The sequence below is a fragment of the Erythrolamprus reginae genome, chromosome Z (genome assembly GCF_031021105.1).
Source record: "Erythrolamprus reginae isolate rEryReg1 chromosome Z, rEryReg1.hap1, whole genome shotgun sequence".
Lineage (NCBI taxonomy): Eukaryota > Metazoa > Chordata > Lepidosauria > Squamata > Dipsadidae > Erythrolamprus > Erythrolamprus reginae.
Window position 1 is genome coordinate 24989013 of NC_091963.1, and position 22883 is coordinate 25011895.

The 22883-nt window shown below is 39.7% G+C and overlaps 1 protein-coding gene across 1 annotated transcript in view; it reads left to right on the plus strand.

Moving 5' to 3' along the window:
* PRTFDC1 (phosphoribosyl transferase domain containing 1) overlaps positions 1 to 22883 on the plus strand; it is a 73062-nt gene that overhangs the window by 30919 nt on the left and 19260 nt on the right. Inside the window, exon 4 of the mRNA XM_070728235.1 lies at positions 9980 to 10045. Coding sequence (XP_070584336.1) covers positions 9980 to 10045 — 66 coding nt within the window. The remainder of the gene's footprint in view (positions 1 to 9979; positions 10046 to 22883) is intronic.

The window sequence follows — 22883 nt, forward strand, 5'->3', positions numbered from 1 at the left end:
TTCCGTTTGCTGACTTCCAGTTGAACCAGAAGTTCCATTTTTTTTGTTTATCCCGGGTTTCATAGCCTTTCTAGGAGACTGGGAAGGGCGAAAATGGCTTTTCCCAATTCATAAAAGGCCCCTTTGAAACAGGAGGCCCCCTGGAGGAGTGTTCACATTCCCCAGGCTCCTAGAAAGGCTATGAAGCCTGGGGAGAGTGACCCGGCCTTCCAGTTCAACCGGAGCTTGGCAAATAAGGCTATTTTCTGCCTCTGGAAGGCCTCTAGGTGGGGGAAAGGCCTTTATTTATTTATTTATTTATTATTGTTATTATTATTGTTGTTATTATTATTATTATTATGTCAGTACAACACAGCAAATGAGATCACTATGCTAGATTTCATATTTTATCACCAGTCGGGCGCTTCCCAAGCACCTACGACTGCGTGATGTAGCGGCGAATTATGTTTGCCGATCCCAGTAAAGCGGCCTTTTGAAATTGACAGATGGAGATTTTGTCAATTCTGATGGTTTTCAAATGTCCGCTGAGATCCTTTGGTACTGCGCTCAGCGTGCCAAGTACCACTGGGACCACTTTCACTGGCTTATACCAGAGTCGTTGCAGCTTGATTTTTAGATCTTCATATTTCACTAATTTCTCTAGCTGCTTCTCCTCAATTCTGCTGTCTCCTGGGATTGCATTGTCAATGATCCATACTTTCTTTTTCTCCACAATCAGGATGTCTGGTGTGTTATGCTTCAGAATTCGGTCAGTCTGAAGTCGAAAGTCCCACAGTAGTTTTGCTTGCTCATTTTTGACCTCTTTTTCGGGCTTATGATCCCACCAGTTCTTTGCCACTGGTAAATGGTAGTTCCGGCACAAGTTCCAGTGGATCATCTGTGCCACAGCATCATGTCTATGCTTGTAGTCAGTCTGTGCGAACTTTTTGCAGCAGCTGAGTATGTGATCGATTGTTTCATCTTTTATTATTATTATTATTATTATTATTATTATTATTATTATTATTATTATTATTATTAAGATTTGTATGCCAGCTTCTCCAAAAACTTAGGGCGGCTCACAGTTTTTGCCCTCCCAAGACTCCTAGAAAGGTTGTGAAGCCTAGGGAGAGTGAGAACAGGTGTGCGATCATGTGCCGGGAGTGGCAGGGTCATACGAACATTCACAGGAGGGTGCATGGAATTATGGGTGTGGTCACGCATGCACATGCTCCCTTGTCCCCCCTTTTGGCACTCAAACCAAAAAAGGTCCAGCAGAAATTGGTATAAGCTATGTTTAGCTATAAATTTCCCTTTCTTGTCTTAATTTTTTTTATTTTTTTCTTATTCTTTTTTGCATGATTATGTTTTTTTCAGAAGGGAATTGGGTGATAAAAATATTTATATGCATGTCATATGAATTATCTAGAGCAGTGTTTTTCAACCAGTGTGCCACGGCACACTAGTGTGCCGTGAGACATGGTCAGGTGTGCCGCGAAGCTCAGAGAAAGAAAGAGAGAAAGAAAGAGAGAGAGAAAGCAAGCAAGAAAGAAAACAAGAGAGAGAGAGAGAGAAAGAAAGCAAGAGAGAGAGAAAAGGAAAGAAAGCAAGAGAGAGAAAAAGAAAACAAGAGAGAGAGAGAGAAAGAGAGAGAGAGAGAAAGAAAGCAAGAGAGAGAGAGAAAGAAAGAGAAAGAAAGAGAGAGAGGGAGGGATGGTGGGAGAGAGAAAGACAGAGGGAGGGAGGGAGAAAGAGCAAAAAAGAGAGGAAGGAAGAGAGAAAGAAAGAGGGATGGAGATAAAAAAGAAGAAGGGGGAGAAAGAGGGAGGGAGAGAGAAATAGAGCGAAAGGAAGGAAGAGAGAGAGAAAAAAATTGTCCAAACTTTTTTTAGCCCCCCCACCCCCCTCAATGTGCCCCAGGGTTTTGTAAATGTAAAAAATGTGCCATGACTCAAAAAAGGTTAAAAATCACTGATCCAGAGGACATTGAGTTAAATAAACTGACTATAAATAAACTGGGACAATATAATTTTTCTTCCAATTATCTTTCGGCAGATTATTTTCAGTCAGGTACAACTAGACTTAAATATATTTGAGAGGCTTACCAGTCCTATTTTACTCTTCTGCCTTTTTATTGAGGATTATTCTGAACTACATTGTGGCTCCAGGTTGGCGTATAAACCAAAAGATGTGCATAACTATTTGTGGTTTGCTAGTCCTGTTTGGCGAGCCATGTGTGTGGGGGGAAGGGTTGTGTTATATTCATTCTCATTCCAGTCACATAGCATAAATCTTCTCCTAGTTGCTGTAAAGCACAGAATGTCATTGGTGGAGAGAGGCACTGGCAGTTGCTCGGTTCAAATGTCACCGCAATGAATAAATCTTTGCAACTGCACCTTCCTTGAAATGGTTATCCTGCTTTTTCTTGAACATCTCATTAAGCTAGAGCCCATCTTCCTTTGTTGTCTACGTCTCCTACAGTTTGGAAGTTTTGCCTAATGTGTAATTGTGTCTCTGCTATTTTCATATCTACATTCTATTTCTGCTCTTTGAAAGAAAAGAAGCAATGTCTGTCCATCATTTTGGAGTAGCCTATTAAATATTCAAAGATATAGATTTTGCAGATTACTTAGCACTCCTCTTCTAAGATTGACAATCTTAAATTATAGTTAATATTTGATTTTTTATTTCCTGAAGAGAAACTGGTGGATCCACTGCTACTGAAGTTTGAAGATGCTATGCAAGAACAATCTATAACAGGAGTGTCAAACTTGCGTTGTCTCATTGTTGTTATGTGATTGTATATCACAACTTTTTTTCTCTTTGATAAAATAGAGGTAGGGATGACCAGCGTGTGACATATCGCGAGATCCAGGCTTTCAATTTGCAATGGGCCAATTTACGTAGTAGAATAAAATTGTTTAAAGGCCATTAATTAATTCCTCATTAAATAAAGCATCTAGAAACAATAAAACCATCAAGATATAGGCCAGACAAAAGATTAAACAATTTTAGAGTTCTGTTGAACTTAGGTTTCTGCTGGGCATCCTGAGAACTGCTGTTTCATTGTTGTGCTTTCCAAATTAAAAAAAGAGCTGTATCCTTTGAAAACACCAATTAATCATGGCATATTGTCCATTATATTGGATCTTTTCTTAGGAACTAATACAAGGAAAAGAGATTTCCTGCTGTAAGCATTATGAGTATACATGTTCCATGTTTATTTATATATATAAATATATATAAATATATATATCCGGAATTTGAAGTAAATTCTTCCCAACATGTTAAAAATAGAAGAAAGTGTGTTCACACTTTTATCAATATTTCTAAGGCTCTTGAGAACAATAAATATGCTTCGGAGCTTTCTACAAGACCAGGCAAGAGATGGGGCGTATTGCTGTCATAAATATGAGTCACCATCCGTCTGCAGAATATCCTATGATCACTATATAAAATAAGCCTAAAATGATTTAAACAATGCCATGGTTGGCGATGAACCTTCTCATAAAAAAATGAGTATTTGAAGAATGGGACATTTGCACTAAATAGTGCAGATAATTCCAAAGTTACAATTCATAACTTCCAGGATTTATTTTGGGCTAAAACACAGTGTGTATGTAGTTTTCTCTTTTGGTTTGCTTTCTGCATTATAAGTAGTCCTCGATTTATAACCATTCATTTAGCAACCATTCAAGTTATAGTGGCACTTTAAAAAGTGACTTATGATTGGTCTTCACATTAATAGTAGCGTCCCCATGATGGTGTGATCAAAATTCAGGTTTTGGCCACTGACATGTATTTACAATGTTTGCAGCATTTCCCCAGATCATATTATTACCATCTGCAATTTTCCCAGCAGGCTTCTGATGGGCAAAGTCGGTGGGAAAAGCCAGATTTGCATAATGACTGCAAAAATCACTTAACAACTATAAGTGATTCACTAACAACGGTGGCAAAATGGCCATAAAATCAACTCACTTAACATTGGCTATATGTAGGTTTTAAATGCTGTAAAGGATTACCTGTGTGTAGGTTTTAAATGTGACAGATCTTTTAAAAAATGGCAGGGATTACAGGTCTGGAAGAAATAAAAATAACTCTTACCATTCTTGAATTTAGAGACCAAGCTTTGGAATGAATTGTATTGGCAACTGGCAATCTTACCTAAGGTTAAAATGCCCCCCTAAATACAGAAGGCTTATGATCAATAAAATAATGTATTTTCATTCTGCCACACTCAAAGCAGGGGACAACAGCTTTTTAACTTTGTTGAGTTCCAGCCAAAATGTATCATCTTTTAATTTTCAAAGTTCCTAGTCAACATGGTTAAGCAGCTTGAGGGATTATGGGAGTCGAAGTGCGGGGAGAAAAAACCTGGCATGCAAAATAAAATTGAATAAAGCAACAGAAAATTTAAAACAGGTGTAAAATGTCATGCTTATTTTTTTTACATAAGTACAAACAATCTAAATTTTCGTGTGCAAATTTTATATAGGTGATGTTTGCAACATTTCTTGATCAGGCAACTCAAAAAGAAAAAATTGGAGGTGTGCAAAAATGAAAATATGTCTGCAGGCCAGTCTATATATTATCTTAGGAAGTGAAAATTGGGTCAGTTTATGTTAAAATGAGAACTGATTGAATTTTGCGTTCCAACTCTGTGGGTGCCTTCAGGATAGCAGTAACCCTGAATGAAACAAGATGATTAAAAGACAGATTCTTCAAATACCCTGGAACCACTGATATTTTTAAAACTTCTCTTATGCTTTTTCTATGAACTCTAATTAGCTGTCTTGCTTGGGTTTGTTTCTGGAAGGAAGGAAGAAGAAAAGGAAAGAAAAGGAAAAGGGAGAAGAAAGAGAGAGCGAAGCAGGTGCCAAGCCTTGAGCTGATAGCCAAAGGACATTCAGTAAATGTCCTTAGTCTTTCAATAAAAAGCCCATCACAGTTTAATGAGGTAAAGGGTTAGAAATTTATTGCTGTTGGTTTGTATCATGATAAGGTAGCTTTTGTTCTGCCAGAACACTTTAAAAAGAGACCATTTTCTGCTCAGCTACCCAAAACCACAGATGTGTGCTGCTTTTTACAATGTTGTCATCAGGAATCCTGGTTACAAGAGCCCCTTTCTTTTCTCGAGATCACCCACATTAGCCTGATGGATTCAAGATCCCTCTGGTCTCCAGGAAAGAAAGAAAGAAAAAAAAAGATAATAGCTGCCCCACCCAATTCAGTGGAGATGACCTAATACTGGAAGAATTGGCAACTTAAATGTTGCTATAGAAACCCTGACCAAGTGGTTACAGAATCATAATTTGCAGATAAAAGTTAGACTGGTCTGTAAGGACCAGTTGAGCAACGCTAGTGACATTTTGGAAGGATCTTAATTGTTCAGCTGTGGATTTTGGAACATGATGCAGAATTTTTTTCTCTACTCAAAATATCATACATGGAAAAGCAAGCCTATGCTAAGCCAAGAAAGAAAAATCTTGCATGTGCAGTTATGTATGAGGAATTATTTCACGGGGACAAACAACTTACACTATCAATGCTGCTGTTCATGTCCTTTGACATTGAGATGATTCATATAGGATGGAAGTAGGCAACTTAAAAAACAATTGCTTATTTGACCCCTATGACAATCATGTACCACATGATTCTTGACAAATGTATATTTTATTTTATGTACGCTGAGAGCATATGCACCAAGGCAAATTCCTTGTGTGTCCAGTCACACTTGGCCAATAAAAAAATCTATTCTATTCTATTCTATTGCTGCCAGCCTGCCTTCCATTGAGGACCTGTATACTGCACAAGTCAAAAAGGGGGCAGGGAAAATATTTACTGACCCTTCGCATCCTGGACACAAACTTCAACTCTTACCCTCAAAACGTCGCTACACAGCACTGCACACCAAGACAACTAGACACAAGAACAGTTTTTTCCCGAACGCCATCACTCTGCTAAACAAATAATTCCCTCAACAGTGTCAGACTTTCTACTAAATCTGCACTTCTATTCTACTAGTTTTTTCTCATCATTCCTATCATCCTTTTCCTCTCACTTAGGACTGTATGACTGTAATTTGTTGCTTGTATCCTAAGATTTTTATTAATATTTATTGTTTCTTCGTTGCTTATTTGACCCCTATGACAATCATTAAGTCTTGTACCACATGATTCTTGACAAATGTATCTTTTTCTTTTATATACGCTGAGAACATATGCACCAAGACAAATTCCTTGTGTGTCCAATCACACTTGGCCAATAAAATTCTATTCTATTCTATTCTTAGAGCAAGGGTCCCCCACCGCCCAGCCTGCAGTCCACTACTAAGCTGTTGCATGTTCTACTGGGCTGGGTCCCCTCTCTCTCCCATCAGGCCACCAAGCTGTAAAGGTTAGAGACCGCTGACTGAGGCATAGTCCTTGGCTTACAACCAGTGAAGGGCTACCAAAGTTTTTACTACCACACTGTGGGCATGGCTTATGCATTTTCTTTAAACATCTTTCACTGCAAAATGGGTGCTCTAGGGTGGAGCTCCATTTTTGCTACCCCAGTGCATCGTCGCCCCGTCGTCGTCCCCCCCCCCCCCCCCCGCTCCGGACAGCAGCCCATCTCTGCTTACAACCATTCTTTTAGCAACTCTTTGAAGATACACTGCACTAAATAAGACAAATTGTAGTATGCACAGTATCCCCTGGGGCCCTGTGATCAGAATTTGGGCACTTGGCACCTGGATGTATTTATAACAGTTACAGTGTTTTGGGGATTACATGATTGCCATTTGCAATCTTCCCAGGGGGCTTCCAACGAAGTCAATGAGGAAAGGTGGATTTGCTTAACGGCTTTGTAATTCATTTAACAACAGCAGTACCGTAATTCATTTGGCAATCATGGCAAAATTTGTAAAGTCAGGTATGATTCAATAGCCACATTGCTCAGCAGTGGAAATTCTGGTACCAATTATGTCATACGTCAAACACTACCACTTTTGCTATATTGTATTATTGTGCATACAATAATATCCAGGTAGAAAGCCTGATAAAGGTCTAGACAGAACCCCAATAAGTAATTGGAAAGAGATCTCAAACCAAAGAAAGATAAACGTAATATTAGCCATTCTTCCAACAAGCTGTTAAAAGTTTTAAACTATAGTTTGAATCATGGCTTACATATTAGGAACTTAAACCACTCAATTCAGTAGGAGAAAGAAAGAGAGAGAGAGAGAGATACTCCAGCCCGTCTTTATAGCTGGATAAGTTACTAGATTCAAGGAGAAATGTTGAAAGATGTATTGTTATGATTGTCATATAAGCCATGCAGTTTTTTGGATTTGAATTCCAAAACGCTGCTTTGCGATGAACCGTGGAGCTCGCATCTCTTAATTTCTTGTATTCCTGGAAAAAAAAGATATACAATTGAAAAATAAATAAAACTCTTAGAATTGTTAGCTAGCAGTGGCAGGAAGCTAGGCATTCTTATCTCACATACTTAAAGGTCATTGTGAATTGATTGCTAGCTGACAACATTTTTAAAGTATCTTCCAAAGATAGGAAACCTAGTGGTTTCTAGATATATATTTTTTAAATGGCATAGAACATTCAAGGTCTTGCTGTTTGATACAGTGTTTGGTTTGATGGAGGTTAAAGTTCAGTAGGCCCCCCGAAATTGCCTGTTCCTGTGTCTTGATCAGTCACAGATTATGTGAGCCCAGGCTGCTCAAAGATAATCAGTGCCTTTGAACTCGCTCCTCTGTTCCTTTGCCCAAGTTCCTCTTGTCATCAAGGTCGGACTTAATCGCTTCGCAGTTATGTTCTCTGCAGCTTCTCTGAAGTTTTCTGTACAGATTAAGAGATGGGTTTTGATGGTAAGGTCTTTTGATTTGTAGTGGAGAGCTATATCAGTGTTTTTCAACCAGTGTGCCATGGCACACTAGTGTGCCGCGAGACATGGTCAGGTGTGCTGCGAAGCTCAGAGAGAAAGAAAGCAAGAGAAAGAGAAAGCAAGAGAGAGAGAAAAACAAGAGAAAGAAAGAGAGAGAGAGCAAGAGAGAGAAAGAAAGCAAGAGAGAGAAAGAGAAAGAGAGGGAGGGAAGGAGAGAGAAAGACATAGAGGGAGGTAGGGAGGGAGAGAGAAAGAGAGCAAAAAAGAGAGGAAGGAAGGAAGAGAAAGAAAGAGGGATAGAGAGATAGACAGATAAAGAGGAGGGAAGGGAGAGGAAGAGGGAGGGAGAAAGAAATAGAGTGAAGGGGAGGAAGAGAGAGAGAGAGAATTGTTTTGTCCAAACTTTTTTAGCGCCTCCCCACCGCTCAATGTGCCCCAGGGTTTCGTAAATGTAAAAAATGTGCCGCGGCTCAAAAAAGGTTGAAAATCACTGAGCTATATGATGCATCCAGGATCCAAAGATTGTTAAGTGTCTTGAAAATTGCCCGGTAAAGTAAGTAACACTTAATGAGCATCAGGAGGATAATGGACTGAAGTAGAGATAACATTAGTGATACAAGCTGCTTGCTCAACCTCGTTTTGAAAGGAAAACATGTCTATGAGCTGTCCAGCAATTTGGAAAAAGAGTTCCGTGTTTATTTTACTCCTTGGAACATAACGGAATGACCACTCTCTTGTTCTTTATTAAGCATTAAAGAGAGGGGTGTTGGGTTTTTTTGAGAAGGGAGGTGAAATAGAAGCTTAAGAGAAATTAGAGAAATAACAAGGCTTAAATAATTTAAAGTTGTCCTCTAAATCAGTGTTTCCCAACCTTGGCAACTTGAAGATATCTGGACTTCAACTCCCAGAATTCCCCAGCCAGCATTCGCTGGCTGGGGAATTCTGGGAGTTGAAGTCCAAATATATTCAAGCTGCCAAGGTTGGGAAACACTGCTCTAAATCACTTTTGTAGGGTGTAAAATATGTAATTGATTTAAGCAGGTTATATTTTCCTGTGAACCAAGAAAGGGATATCAAAATCTGCAAAATGATAATGCGCTATCCCAATCAAAGCCCTGCCTCTTTTGTACAGCCATAGGACATATCCAAAAGTGATAAAGATTCAATCCCACCATCTTGCATTTTTTGATTGCTACCCAAAAAGGCTACTGGATTTTATTGCATTGAGTGAATAAAACTTGCATCAATAGTTTTATTTTTAAATGTGATTTGTCAGTGATTTTCATAAAATGTAGCTTTGTAAACAAAAAAGGAAAATGAATTGGAATTTGGTATTTGTAAGGGGACAAACAAGTTGGGGAAAATATCGTGAAGAAATTGGAATTGTCGTATGTCAGTCATAGAAATATAGAGAAGATCAGGAGGCATAATTTGTCCGAGTTGGAGGGGGCGGCATATAAATCAAATATATATATATGAAATATATATATCTCATTTCATTTTTAAAAAATTCTTCTATTTTTATTTCTTGTTTCTTATCTTTCTTAACGTTATATATTTTGTTATGCTGAAAAATTCTAATTAAAAATGTTCAAAAGTAGCTAGCTTTGATTTCTGTTTTACAGAATCATAGTCTTTTATAACTCCATTTCTATGGGAGAGAATTTGAATTCTTGCTATCTTTGATTGACTGATTTATCCTATCTGAATTTATGGGGCTATTTTAGAATGGATATGCACAGGACTATACTGTTACTTTTCAATTCATTTATAATTCTTCCTTCATTTGCAATCTTCTGGAAGAATGAATATTGGATGAAAAAATTATCCTCCTGATCTTAAACATTTTCCATGGAAATGGCTCCCTTGGATCTCTCAGTAAAAAGATTTGATGAGTTCTAGATTACATCCAATGTATTAAAGTAGTTGAAAGCTAAATATGATAAAACATAATTTTTGCATTTAGTTTTTCAAAATAATAAAAAAGAGAGAATAATTGATAAAGCGGTCAGTGCAAACTAGCAAATCACAAGATATATTTCTACTATCCCAGTTCTTTTTTGTTCATACTGATGTTGAAAGTAAAACCGCTATATAATGTCTGTTTTTGCAGAATGACCAATCTATGGAAGATACTCGGATCATAGGAGGAGATGACTTTTCAAAACTGGCTGGAAAGGTCTGTAGACATCTTAAAGGACTTTTGGGTTTTTTTAAAAAATGCTTATTTAATACCTTATTCCCCCCCCCCAAATAAGACCCTGTGTTATATTTTTGAACCCCAAAATAAGCTCTTCGCCTTATTTTCAGGAAGGTCTTATTATTTTGGGGCACATGGAGAGCAAGATGGAGCTTCTCTTGACCTCTTACCTGATGTCCAGCTCTGTCTCCCTAACAAATACCAGGGGAAATAGTATTTTGGGGTGAGGGCTTATTTTATGGGGGAGGGTTTATTTTTCAGGGGGAGGGCTTATTTTGGAAGTGGCCTTATTTTTAGGGAAACACAGTAATGAATTTAAGAATGTATACATGATTATTTATAAATGTAGTATATAATCTTTGTTCAGTGACTATTCATTAGGTGACTATTCAAGATTACAATGAGGACACTTATAGACATTCCTTGTAATTATGGACATTGCAGTATCCCTGTAACCACATCATCACAATTCAGGCACATGGCAACCAGCATGCATTCATGGCATTTTCAGCATCTCACAGTCACATGATAATGATTTCTGGTCTTCACTACCAGCTTCTACAAGCCAAGTCAATGAGGATGCTGGCAGGAGATCACAAATAGTGTGACATTGTACTTAATAATCATAAGAAGTTTTTCCCGGACCACCATTGGAGCTATCATACATCACATGACATTGTACTTTAGATTTGCATCACTCAGAAGAATTGCTGGTCCCCGATTGCTGTCATTAAGCAAGAAACATCTGTAAAAAATTACCGGTACTCGATCAGTTTTGTAGTGCTCTAAGTCAAATATCCTTCTAAAGCCTGAGATTCCTGCAAGACCCACCATTCCTATAGCACAGAGGTCCCCAACCGCCGGTCCGCGGACCGGGACCGGGCCGTTGGGGTTTTCCAGCCGGTCCGCGGCGCCGCTGCCCTCCCGGCAGAGGACATTATGCGGGACAGGGTGGGGCGTCGGGAAGGGCGGGGAGAATCAGGAGGCTTCTTTGGCGGCTGGGGGCTGCTTGGCTTTGTGATTTTGGCTGGGGGGGAGTTAGGAAGGTCCTACTTCTCCCCCCCCAGCCAAAAACTCAGAGCCTATCTGCTGGATACGGGCGATGAGCGGGACGAGCGGCGCCGAAGCCGGTGGCTGTGGCAGCTGCTGCAAGAGGCTTCCGCGCCGCTCTGTCCCACTCATCGCCCGTATCCAGCAGATAGGCTTTGAGTTTTTGGCTGGGGGGGGGGAGAAGTAGGACCTTCCTAACTCCCCCCCCCCCAGCCAAAATCACAAAGCCAGGCAGCCCCCAGCCGCGAGGTGCCCCCTCCCCTCCCATGGAGCCCTGCCCTGTTTGGTGCCCGCTGGCCGGGCAACGGCCTCCCTCCCTCCCTGCCTCGTGTTTGCAGAGCTCCGCCAGGCAAAGTTCGGACGCCTTCCGGGCGCACGCACACATCCACACCTCCACCCCCCCGGGAGGAATTCGCCCCCTGCCCAGAATTGGCCAGCCCAGCAACGCTGCCCTGCTCCCTTCGGAGGTGCGGAGAGGGCGGGGAGAGGAATTTAACCCCGAAAGTGGCCGGGGTTGCGCAGAAATTCCCCCAACCTTCGCTGGTTTCGGGCCAGGGAAGAGGGGGCCGTGTTTACCTGGCTGATTCGGGGATGAGAGACCACCAGGAGCTCCGCAAGGCTGCGTGACTTGGATTGGGAAGTCCGAAAAAGACCCCCGGGATGGGTGAGTGGAGGGAGAGGGAGAAAGAGAGAGGGAGAGAGGGGGGAGAAAGAGAGAGAAAGAGATAGCAAGAGAGGGAGAGAGAGAGAAAGAGATAGGGAGAGGGGGGAGAGAAAGAGATAGCAAGAGAGGGAGAGAGAGAAAGAGAGAGGGAGAGAGGGGGGAGAGAGAGAGAAAGAGAGGGAGAGGGAGAAAGAGAGAGAGGGGGAGAAAGAGATAGCAAGAGAGGGAGAGAGAGAAAGAGAGAGAGAGGGGGGAGAGAAAGAGATAGCAAGAGAGGGAGAGAGAAAGAGAGAGGGGGAGAGAAAGAGAAAGAGAGGGAGAAAGAGAGAGGGAGAGGGGGGGAGAAAGAGAGAGAAAGAGATAGCAAGAGAGGGAGAGAGAGAAAGAGAGAGGGAGAGAGAGGGGGGGGGAGAGAAAGAGATAGCAAGAGAGGGAGAGAAAGAGAGAGGGAGAGAGGGGGGAGAGAGAGAGAAAGAGAGGGAGAGGGAGAAAGAGAGATGGAGAGGGGGGAGAGGGAGAAAGAGAGGGAGAAAGAGAGAGGGAGAGAGAAAGAGAGAGGGAGAGGGGGAAAGAGGGGGGAGAGAGGGGGAGAGAAAGAGAGAGGGAGAGAGAGAGAGGAGATAAAGGAAGAAGGGAGATAGAAAGGAAGAGAGAGAAAGAAAGAGGGATAGAAAGAGAGTGGGAGATGCTCAGTGAGCCTTTCTTTGAAGTTGCCTTTCTTTCTTTCTTTCTTTCTTTCTCTCTTTCTTTTGCTCTCTTGCTCTCTTTCATTCTTTTTTCTCTCGCTTTCTTTCTTTCTCTTGCTTTCTCTCCTTCCTTCCCTCCTTCCATTTCTTTCATTCCCCCTCTCTATTTTTATTTCTCTTTCATTCTCTTTCTTTCTTGCTTGCTTTCTTTCTTGCTCTTTTTCTTTCTCTCTTTTACCTTCCCTTCCTCTATTTCTTCTTTTCTTTCTCCTTCCTACCTTCTTCCCTCCCTCCCTTCCTTCAGTCTTTCCTCTCTTACTCTCCCCTTTCATAAGTTTCCTTGCTTCCTTCCTCTGTTCCTGTCCCTTCCCCCTTTCTTTCTTTCTTTCTTTCTTTCCTTCCTTTCCTCCCTCCATTTCTTGCTTTCCTTTTCCTTCCTCCCTTCTTTCCTCCCTCATTCCCTTCTTTCACTCCTTCCTCTCTTACTCTCCCCTTTCACCCCTCCCCAAAGAAGGTAAATTTCATACATAATTGGTATGTCGCAAAATAAAGTAGTTTTAAAATGGCGGGGAGGGGGGCCCCCAGACACTTAGGCTGTATGGGGCCCCAAAATTCCTGATGGTGGCCCTGGCTCCACCCCTCCATAACCCCACCCCCATATGACCAAAGCCCCCCTCCCCCACCGGGCCATGGAAAACTGGTCTAGCTTAAAGCCGGTCCCTGGTGCAAAAAAGGTTGGGGACCTCTGCTATAGCACATCCACTATGAATCCAGCTAAAAATACAATTATATGTGTGATTGAATGCCATGATAAATTATATATTATTTTATTTTTTTTTCCCCTATACTGTAAATCTACCAGATGTATTGAACTTGGTTTCCATAATTGCTTTTGTTCCGCTGGCAGGAAATTCCAAAAGCTGTAAGACACTATGTTTGGGATGGCCGAATTCTTATGATGGGTACAAGCTGATGGGTCCCATAAACTTTGTCCCCAGTTTCTTGCTAGGGAGTTTTAACTTTAAATATTTTGTGGAGATGTAAACTTTCTCCCCATTGGAATTGATGTTTGCCTGCCTGTTTCTTCTTCTTCTTCTTCTTATTATTATTATTATTATTATTATTATTATTATTATTATTTATTAGATTTGTATGCTGCCCCTCTCCGTAGACACGGGACAGCTCACAACAATAACAAAAATAATGTAAGAACAAATCTAATAATTAAAAAAACACTAAAACCCCCATTATTAAAAGCAAACATACACACAAACATACCATGTATAAACTGTATAGGCCCGGGGGAGATGTCTCAGTTCCCCCATGCCTGACGGCAGAGATGGATCTTAAGAACTTTATGAAAGGCAAGGAGGGTGGGGGCAGTTCTAATCTCTGGGGGGAGCTGGTTCCAGAGGGTCGGGGCCGCCACAGAGAAGGCTCTTCTCCTGGGTCCCGCCAAACGACATTGTTTAGTCGACGGGACCCGGAGAAGACCAACTCTGTGGGACCTAACTGGTCGCTGGGATTCGTGCGGCAGAAGGCGGTCCCGGAGGTATTCTGGTCCGATGCCATGAAGGGCTTATACATTTGTGCTGCTTTATCTAGTGCCTTTTTGACATTCTACAAGATTGTTTTCAGCGTCAACATCCAATCAGTCAAGCTGACTAAGGAAGGGGGTTCCCTTGGGTAGTCCATGCCGCTCACTACCTTGAAAGGGGTTAGTCCTGTGCTACTATGAACAGCATTATTATATGTGACCTCAGCGAAAGACAGAAGGTCCGCCCAATTGGACTGCTGATAGTTGACATATCATCTCAGGTACTGCTCTACCATGGCGTTCAGCTCTCTGTCCCCCCATTGGTGCTTGGATGAAAGGCCAAGCTAAGGTCTTGGGAAGACCCAATGGACAGTAGGAACTCCCTCTAGAACTTACCGTGAACTGGACCCCTCTTTCTGAGATAATTTTTCTTGGTACTCTGTGCAGGCGGTAGATGTGTTTCAGGAACAGTTCAGCCAACTGGTAGGCTGAGGATTTCATTTATTTATTTATTTATTTATTCATTTATTTATTTATTTATTCATTCATTCATTCAATTTTTATGCTGCCCTTCTCCTTAGACTCAGGGCGGCTTACAACATGTTAGCAATAGCACTTTTTAACAGAGCCAGGCTATTTCCCCCACAATCCGGGTCCTCATTTTGCCTACCTCGGAAGGATGGAAGGCTGAGTCAACCTTGAGCCGGTGATGAGATTTGAACCGCTGACCTTCAGATCTACAAGTCAGCTTCAGTGGCCTGCAGTACAGCACTCTACCTGCTGCGCCACCCCGCCTCATAGATAGACCCCCTGCAACTTAACTATGGTTTATACTGACATTCAAGTAGCTAAACTATGGTTTAGCTTTATCTAAAACAAGTTAGCTTCATATCTCCTGGGCCTAAATATAATTTCAGATTTCAACAATATGATTAATTACAGTTTATCAGAAATGGAAACAGTTGTTTGAACATGATTGGAGAAGGATGCACGCGAGCCTAAACCTTGTGTAACTTGTCTCGGTAATTATGAACAATAACTTATTGTGATATCTGAAAGCAGCTATTGTCTTTTGGGCTTCACAATGTATCATTACGTTGGTCTTGGCAGTAGTTCTCCCTTTACACATCTTGCCAACTGATGGTTTGTTGGACAAGTTAGCAACAACCAAAGTAACTTGCTGGGCTGATACATTGTGCTAAGCTACAGCCCATGTTGTTGGATGAATGGGGCATGGCTATACAGCCATTGTAATTTCTAAACTGTGATTTATAGCTTAGGGCTATGTATTTACCAGCTCAGGCTTAGAGAGGAAGTAGCCATGGTTTTTGTGGCCTATATCCAGTTTGTTTTCTATCTCGAACTGTTCCTGTCTGCTAGATCTATAGATTGGCTTCAACAAATTCAACAACCTACACACACACACTGAGTATGTGTGTGTGTGTGTGAGATGTGGGGGAGAGAGAGAATTAATTAATCAATCAAACTTCTTAACTGTACACTTCTCTCTTGGAGGGGTTATGGGCAAACATACAATTTAATGAATATAATAAAACATTTAAAATTAAATATGTTAGGATTTTAAAAAATCAAAACGTAAAACAACAGTAAAAAAATTATTTTAAAAAATCAAAAGTTCCAAGATAGGAATGGGGTCGGTCTTTTCCGGGTTCCGTCCGCCAAACAATGTCGGCTAACGGGGCCTCAGGGAAGAGCCTTCTTTGTGGTGACTCCAACCTTTTGGAATTAACTGCCTCCAGAGATCCATACCATCTCCACCCTACTGGTCTTCCAGAAAGCCATTAAGACCTGGCTTTTCTTGCAGGCCTGAAATTAGGAATGTCTGTATATATGTATGGCTTTTTAGATTTTTATGTATTTACAGTATTGTTATTTTATTACTGTTGTACTTCTTATTGTTTTAGTATTTGTGATTGTTGGGAGCTGCCTTGAGCCCTCTTAGAATGGGCGGCATTTAATTAATTAATTAATTAATTAATTAATTAATTAATTAATTGGGAGTTGAGTTGTTAATACAGGTGGTTAGGTTCTCATGTGCCCTCCACACAAGGCCTTCACAGCCAAGTTTTGACTCCTTTGCGGAAGGCCGATCGATCAGGAACTTTCCTCACTTCTGATAGCAAGATGTTACACAAACCAGAGACAATAGCAGATATGTCTTTCTTCCTTGACTCTGCCAATTGAATTTTTTGACTGACAAGTCTGTAACATGCTTTCCCTACTTGATTGAGTAGGACAAGCTAATGCAATGGGGCAAAGCCGGTTCCATAAGTCACCTGACTCTATGTGCCCTATAGGGCTTCTTAGGTAATAATAAATGCCTTAAATTTAATTTAAATTGAAATTAATCAACAACCTATGATTTCAAAAAATAGTTACAGTAATCCCTCGCTACTTCACGGTTCATCTTTTGCGGATTCGTTACTTCACGGGTTTTCAAAGCGGGCTTGAATCCATTAAATCGATTAAAAATTTTAAATCCATTAAAATTCATAAAATTCTTCTACAGTACTACTGTACTCTATTAAAGAAACTGGTAGGATATCACATGTGGTTCCAGCTGAGAAACATTATAGAGTGACTGTTTAATGCAAAGGGTGGGTTTTAAAAGTCCAAATACTCATTAAATACATTAAAAAATATATTTCCTCTACTTCACGGAAATTCATTTTTCACGGGTGGTCTTTGAACGCATCCCCTGCGAAAAACGAGGAATTACTGTACTAAAAAAAAATCGTAATTTATTCATTGAGTCTCTTCTGTGCTTTGTGCTAAACCAAATAATAAATAATGGAAGAGCTGGGGTGGCACAGCAGGTAGAGTGCTGTACTGCAGGCCACTGAAGCTGACTGTAGATCTGAAGGTCAGCGGTTCAAATCTCATCACCGGCTCAAGGTTGAGTCAGCCTTCCATCCTTCCGAGGTGGGTAAAATGAGGACCCGGATTGTGGGGGCAATAGCCTAGCTCTGTTAAAAAGTGCTATTGCTAACATGTTGTAAGCTGCCCTGATTCTAAGGAGAAGGGCGGCATAAAAATCAAATAGATAGATAGATAGATAGATAGATAGATAGATAGATAGATAGATAGATAGATAGATAGATAGATACTGTTTTAGATTTTCTGAGTCATTAAAATAGGCAGTAAACTACAGAACTTTTAAATGGTTTTAGTTATTATAACAATTCCATTTCTGGCACCTGGAAAACAAGCTGCATTTCTTTTTTCCACTATATTTGAATATAATGATTTGGCAGTGGAGAGTAGAGTGGGGGATGGAAACTTTGTTAAAGTACAAGTTTGAGATGTTCCCATGGGAGATGTGATGATGCAACTATTCCATCATATACCATGTTATTTTGTGTACCCTTATGTTCTGTTATAGATGTGCTCCGGTGCTAAACCATTCAGAAAATGAAAGATTTATTCCAGGCCTCAGAATATTGGGATCATAACCAAATTTGGTCTAGTGGTTAAAAGATCAGGCTAGAAACTAGGAGACTGTGAGTTCTAGGGTCCTCCTCCCCTTAGGATATGTGACTTTGGCCTAATTACCAAGAGACCATGAATTCAAATTCTTTCAGAAGCATGAAATCTGACTGAAAGATTTTGGGCCAGAAGCTATCTCTCAGGACACCCACCTCACAGAGTAGTAGTTACGGCAAAAATAGAAGGAAAGACTATTGTGTACATTTGTTGCCTGGAAATAAATTGCACTTAAAGTTAAAGTAAAAATAATAAAGGCAGATCACATCAAACCTCAGAGTAAATTTAAGAAAGGTAATAGCAAAAATAATTTGTCCCAAAAATACAATTATTCTGTGATAAGATTTTTAACTGGTTAAATAATTAATTTCATTTTAATTTCTTTTAATGAGATAATTGATTGCATTATAGTTCATTTTCCTTCACCAAAATATCACTCAGACGTTTAATTACTGAAGAAAATATGAGACCAATTTATAATTTACCGTATTTTTGGAGTATAAGATGCACCCTTTTACACCACCACCCCAAAAGAGGGTGAAAACGTGGGTGGTCTTATACACCAAAACTTGGGTAGCCCCATCCAACCACCCCCACTCTGCCTTCCACCCTTGCATCAAATAGCAGCTTAGCACAAGCTTATTATCTGCCTCTCACACTCAGCTAATTGTCTGAAGTTGCCAATAAGTGCTAAAATGAAAGTGAAACTAAAGCTGCATGGAGGCAAATTGCTGGAGGAATCAGACTGTACTGAAACGTTATTAATAACTTAACAAAATGAAGAAGGGAGGGAAGTGTTTTTAATAGGAAAGTGAACACAAGGACAAGGGGACACAATCTGAAGTTAGTTGGGGGAAAGATGAAAAGCAACATGAGAAAATATTATTTTAATGAAAGAGTAGTAGATCCTTGGAACAAACTTCCAGCAGACATGGTTGGTAAATCCACACTAACTGAATTTAAACATGCCTGGGATAAACATATATCCATCCTAAGATAAAATACAAAAAATAGTATAAGGGCAGACTAGATGGATCATGAAGTCTTTTTCTGCCATCAGTCTTCTATGTTTCTATGTTTCTAAGAAGATTTTTAAAATAAAAGCTTGATCTGAAAAGGCCCAGTGCTATTGTATCTTCTTTTAAATAGCAGAGAATACTTCCAGAAAGTCACATCAATTTTAAAAATCTATAAAAGTACAGTGGTACCTCTACTTAAGAACACCTCTACTTAAGAAGTTTTCTAGATAAGAACCGGGTGTAAAAGATTTTTTTGCCTCTTCTTAAGAACCATTTTCTTCTTAAGAACCTGAGCCTGGAAAAATTTCCCAGGAAATTTGAGAGCGGCATGAAGGCCCGGCCAGTTTCCTGCCATTCCCCCTGGGTTTCTCACTCTGGCGCAGTGTATGGGAGGCAGCCTCGCGCCGGGTATATGGGAGGCACGTGCTTCTCGCCGTCTCAGAGTCTCTTTTTTTTTTAAGCCTTAGGATTTTTTTGATTCCACTCACCTCACCTTCTTCCTTCGACAGCGACTGTCCTCCTCCTATTTTCCTCCTCCTCCTCCCACCCAAATTCCAAGCTTTTATTTCTTTCCTAATGGGTTTGCACGCATTATTTGCTTTTACATTGATTCCTATGGGAAAAATTACTTCTACTTACAAACTTTTCTACTTAATAACCTGCTCGGGGAACGAATTAGTTCTTAAGTAGAGGTACCACTGTATAATCTGAAATGTAGCAGTGTATTAAGATAAGGCACTGAGTTAAACCCTCACTTAGCCATGTTTGGGGTAGGTCTTTTTAAATAATTGGGAGGAGTTAGTGTGATTACATTTAAGAAAACTTTCTGGGATTAATATACCGAGATAATGTACATTTCTCCAATTCTTTGTTATTTCTATGGGTCAGGCAAATATGCATAGAAATACACAGCGAACAGTGTATATCATCTGTGCTGTTTGCTGTTTGGCAAATTACTGGAAGGAAGAGGCAGATTTTTCCTTGTTTTCCTCCCCCAAAACTAAGGTGTGTCTTATACTCCGTTGCATCTTGTACACCGAAATTGCCACTAAAAATTATCTATAAGAGAAAAGTCTATATATAATTTTTTTATATTTTCTGTTCTGTTAACATATCCAAAACAATTTTTAAGTAGCTTAATTGACTATTCAAGAAGCAAATTGAGATTGAAATGTTCTTTTCTGACTTTTAAAAACAGATATACATTTACCATTGATTACTACATGATCCTCTACATTTAGAATTGGCTTTATTATTATTTTCAGACAAGTGTTTAAAGAATTGCAGTCTTACAAGTGCATTATTTGAGTGTCAACCTATTACATTTTGTTCAGAAGGTTGGCTACTGATAAATATATAAGATTGCTATCTTTTATTAGTTTAACTGATTTACAGAGCGAGCCTAAACATTTTTCTTCCATTTGCAGTTAATAGTGCTTATTGCCAAGTAAAAATCACACCTTAAACCTATAATCCTGTGTAAGTCATTAATTTTCTCATCAAAAATATTGATTGGTTAAATTCAGAATTGATCACGGGAAAGAATTTGTGCATCTGTTTATTTAATTCTAGAATCAAGATTTCCATGTTTAATTGAAAAAAAACCACCTCTGTCGTCAAGCGTGGGGGAACTGAGACATCTCCCCCTGCCTATGTAGTGTTAGTGCATGATATGACTGTATGTATGTTTTTTTATATTGGGGGTTCCTTGTTTTTAGATTTTTTAAATGTACAATTGCTATTTTAGATTTAAAATTATTAGATTTTTCAATACATATTGTTCTTTATCACTGTTGTGAGCCGCCCCGAGTCTACGGAGAGGGGCGGCATACAAATCTAATTAATAATAATAATAATAATAATAATAATAATAATAATAATAATAATAATTGATTTTTCTTTCATCTGAAGTCAATGACTGGTCAGAGTTTCATTGTCAAGAGTGATGAACATGGTCATAAATCTGAGGCCTTTTCCATAGTCTAATTAAGAAATATATATCTCAACTGTTCTTCACCTATCTGCCTAATTTTTACCAGATAATTGAAGGGAGAAAATCTTGCAAAACAAAAAAGTAAAATTCTGTAATGTGTTCACTGGGATAAGGAATTGGCCCCTGTAAGTTGGCATACAAAATTGAATCACTCTGCCCTGTTGAAATAGACTGGGGAACTGCACATTAACTCAAAGCTATAAAATACATTTTAATGGAAAAATATGCTGTATAAAAGTTTGAAAACCATCCTTGGTTCATCCTGTAACTTTGTAGGATGCGCATCCATGTACATTTTTGTGCAAAACCACAAAATAAGATTCCACCGAACAGCACAAAAATAGGAAAGCAGTAAATATTTTACCATCCAGACACCCAGGTGTTTTCATTGGTCAGGGATGGATTTGTCCTTTATCACTAATATGTTATGGCTTCTGCTTTCCCTTCTAATAATATTATGCATTCCTCACGAAGATTACAGAAGTGAATCAATAAATATTTTCAGTTAAGCCTACAGCAGCCTTATCTGTCAAAAACAAAATGGTCCATAAACACTACATATTTTACTTTTGTGGCTTCTTGCAGATGGTCCATATCAAGCTATTTAAGATTAGAAGATGTGTACACATTTTTCAGGGTACATTTTTAAATTTTTATTTTGCAGAAGTAGGCTTGCGTGCCACTTTTTGAGAGGCATTAAACAGAGAAACTAAATATTAACTCTCCTTATGCTTGAATGGTTGATTTTATGGGAGAAAAAAAAAAGCTATCCTTCAATCCTTCAGCCTTCAAAGGTAATCAAGACCATTTTTTTTGCAAATTGGTGGTTAGGGTTCAGATCCAAAGCAGACCAGGTTTGGAAACCAAACCCCATGTTCCTCTTCTGAGTACTTTCCAGAGCTATTTACTACAACAGCCACTTTTGGGGGAACAGGGAAGTAAAAGTCTGCCGAGTCTGCGGAGAGGGACGGCATACAAATCTAAATAATAAATAAATAAAAACATATCATTTTTAGATTGTGCTGAAAGAAAACTCTTCGTTGTTTCCCCTGAGTTTGCAAATCGCTTTCATGAAATAGCAGGATATTAAATAGTGGAAGAAGTGGGTCAGGAATGGATCTTGGCCTATCACTATTTATTTATTTTTTATTTATTTATTTTGTCCAGTACACAATGAGGGTTTTAGTGTGAATATATCTATATATACATAGTAACATACATGATGAAGGTTATAGAGGAGATACTCATAGTAAAATATATCTAAGAAAGAATAGAAAAGAAGATATAGTAATAGAACATATCAATGAAAGAATAGAAGAAGAGATACAGGAATAGAAGAAAGGTATAGGAGATATAGGAGAGCAATAGGACAGGGGATGGAAGGCACTCTAGTGCACTTGTACTCGCCCCTTACTGACCTCTTAGGAATCTGGATAGGTCATCCGTAGATAATCCAAGGGTAAAGTGTTGGGGGTTTGGGGATGACACTATGGAGTCCGGTAATGAGTTCCACGCTTCGACAACTCGGTTACTGAAGTCATATTTTTTACAGTCAAGTTTGGAGCGGTTAATATTAAGTTTAAATCTGTTGTGTGCTCTTGTGTTGTTGTGGTTGAAGCTGAAGTAGTCACCGACAGGCAGGACGTTGCAGCATATGATCTTGTGGGCAATACTTAGATCTTGTTTAAGGCGTCTTAGTTCTAAGCTTTCTAGGCCCAGGATTGAAAGTCTAGTCTCGTAGGGTATTCTATTTCGAGTGGAGGAGTGAAGGGCTCTTCTGGTGAAGTATCTTTGGACATTTTCAAGGGTGTTAATGTCTGAGATGCGATATGGGTTCCAAACAGATGAGCTTCCATTATGTTGTTATGTTTAAATTGTTATGTTATTGATGAGTTTTATCTACCTTCAGAGAAGTATAACCTGAGGTATTTGGCCCTTGAGTTCTTCTTTTACAGCCCCTGGAGGCCCCTCCAACAAATCCCAAAACAATAGGCAGTGCAGCTTCCTGCCATTTTAGGTAGGAAATTCAGAAACAAATTCCTGAATGGGCCTAAAATTGGTTTTTTTAGAAATTCCCTCTTTAAAAACAGAAGATCCTGACCCTGCCATTATATGTGGCACAATCTGAACCATCTCGGATCATTTTCCCTCCCAGTGTGGTTGTCATTATTGTCCAAAACCTAGGAGACCAATTAAAGTCATTTATCTCTGATCCACTCTGGTCAGCACAGGTCTCTTTTCTTTACCTGAAGCAAAGTGCAAATTTGCCTTTGAAAATGGGAATGGAAAAGAATGTACGGTAAGCCCTTTCTTCTGTGCTGTTTTCATTCAGAAATTCTCCTGAAGACATGCATTGGCTCAAGC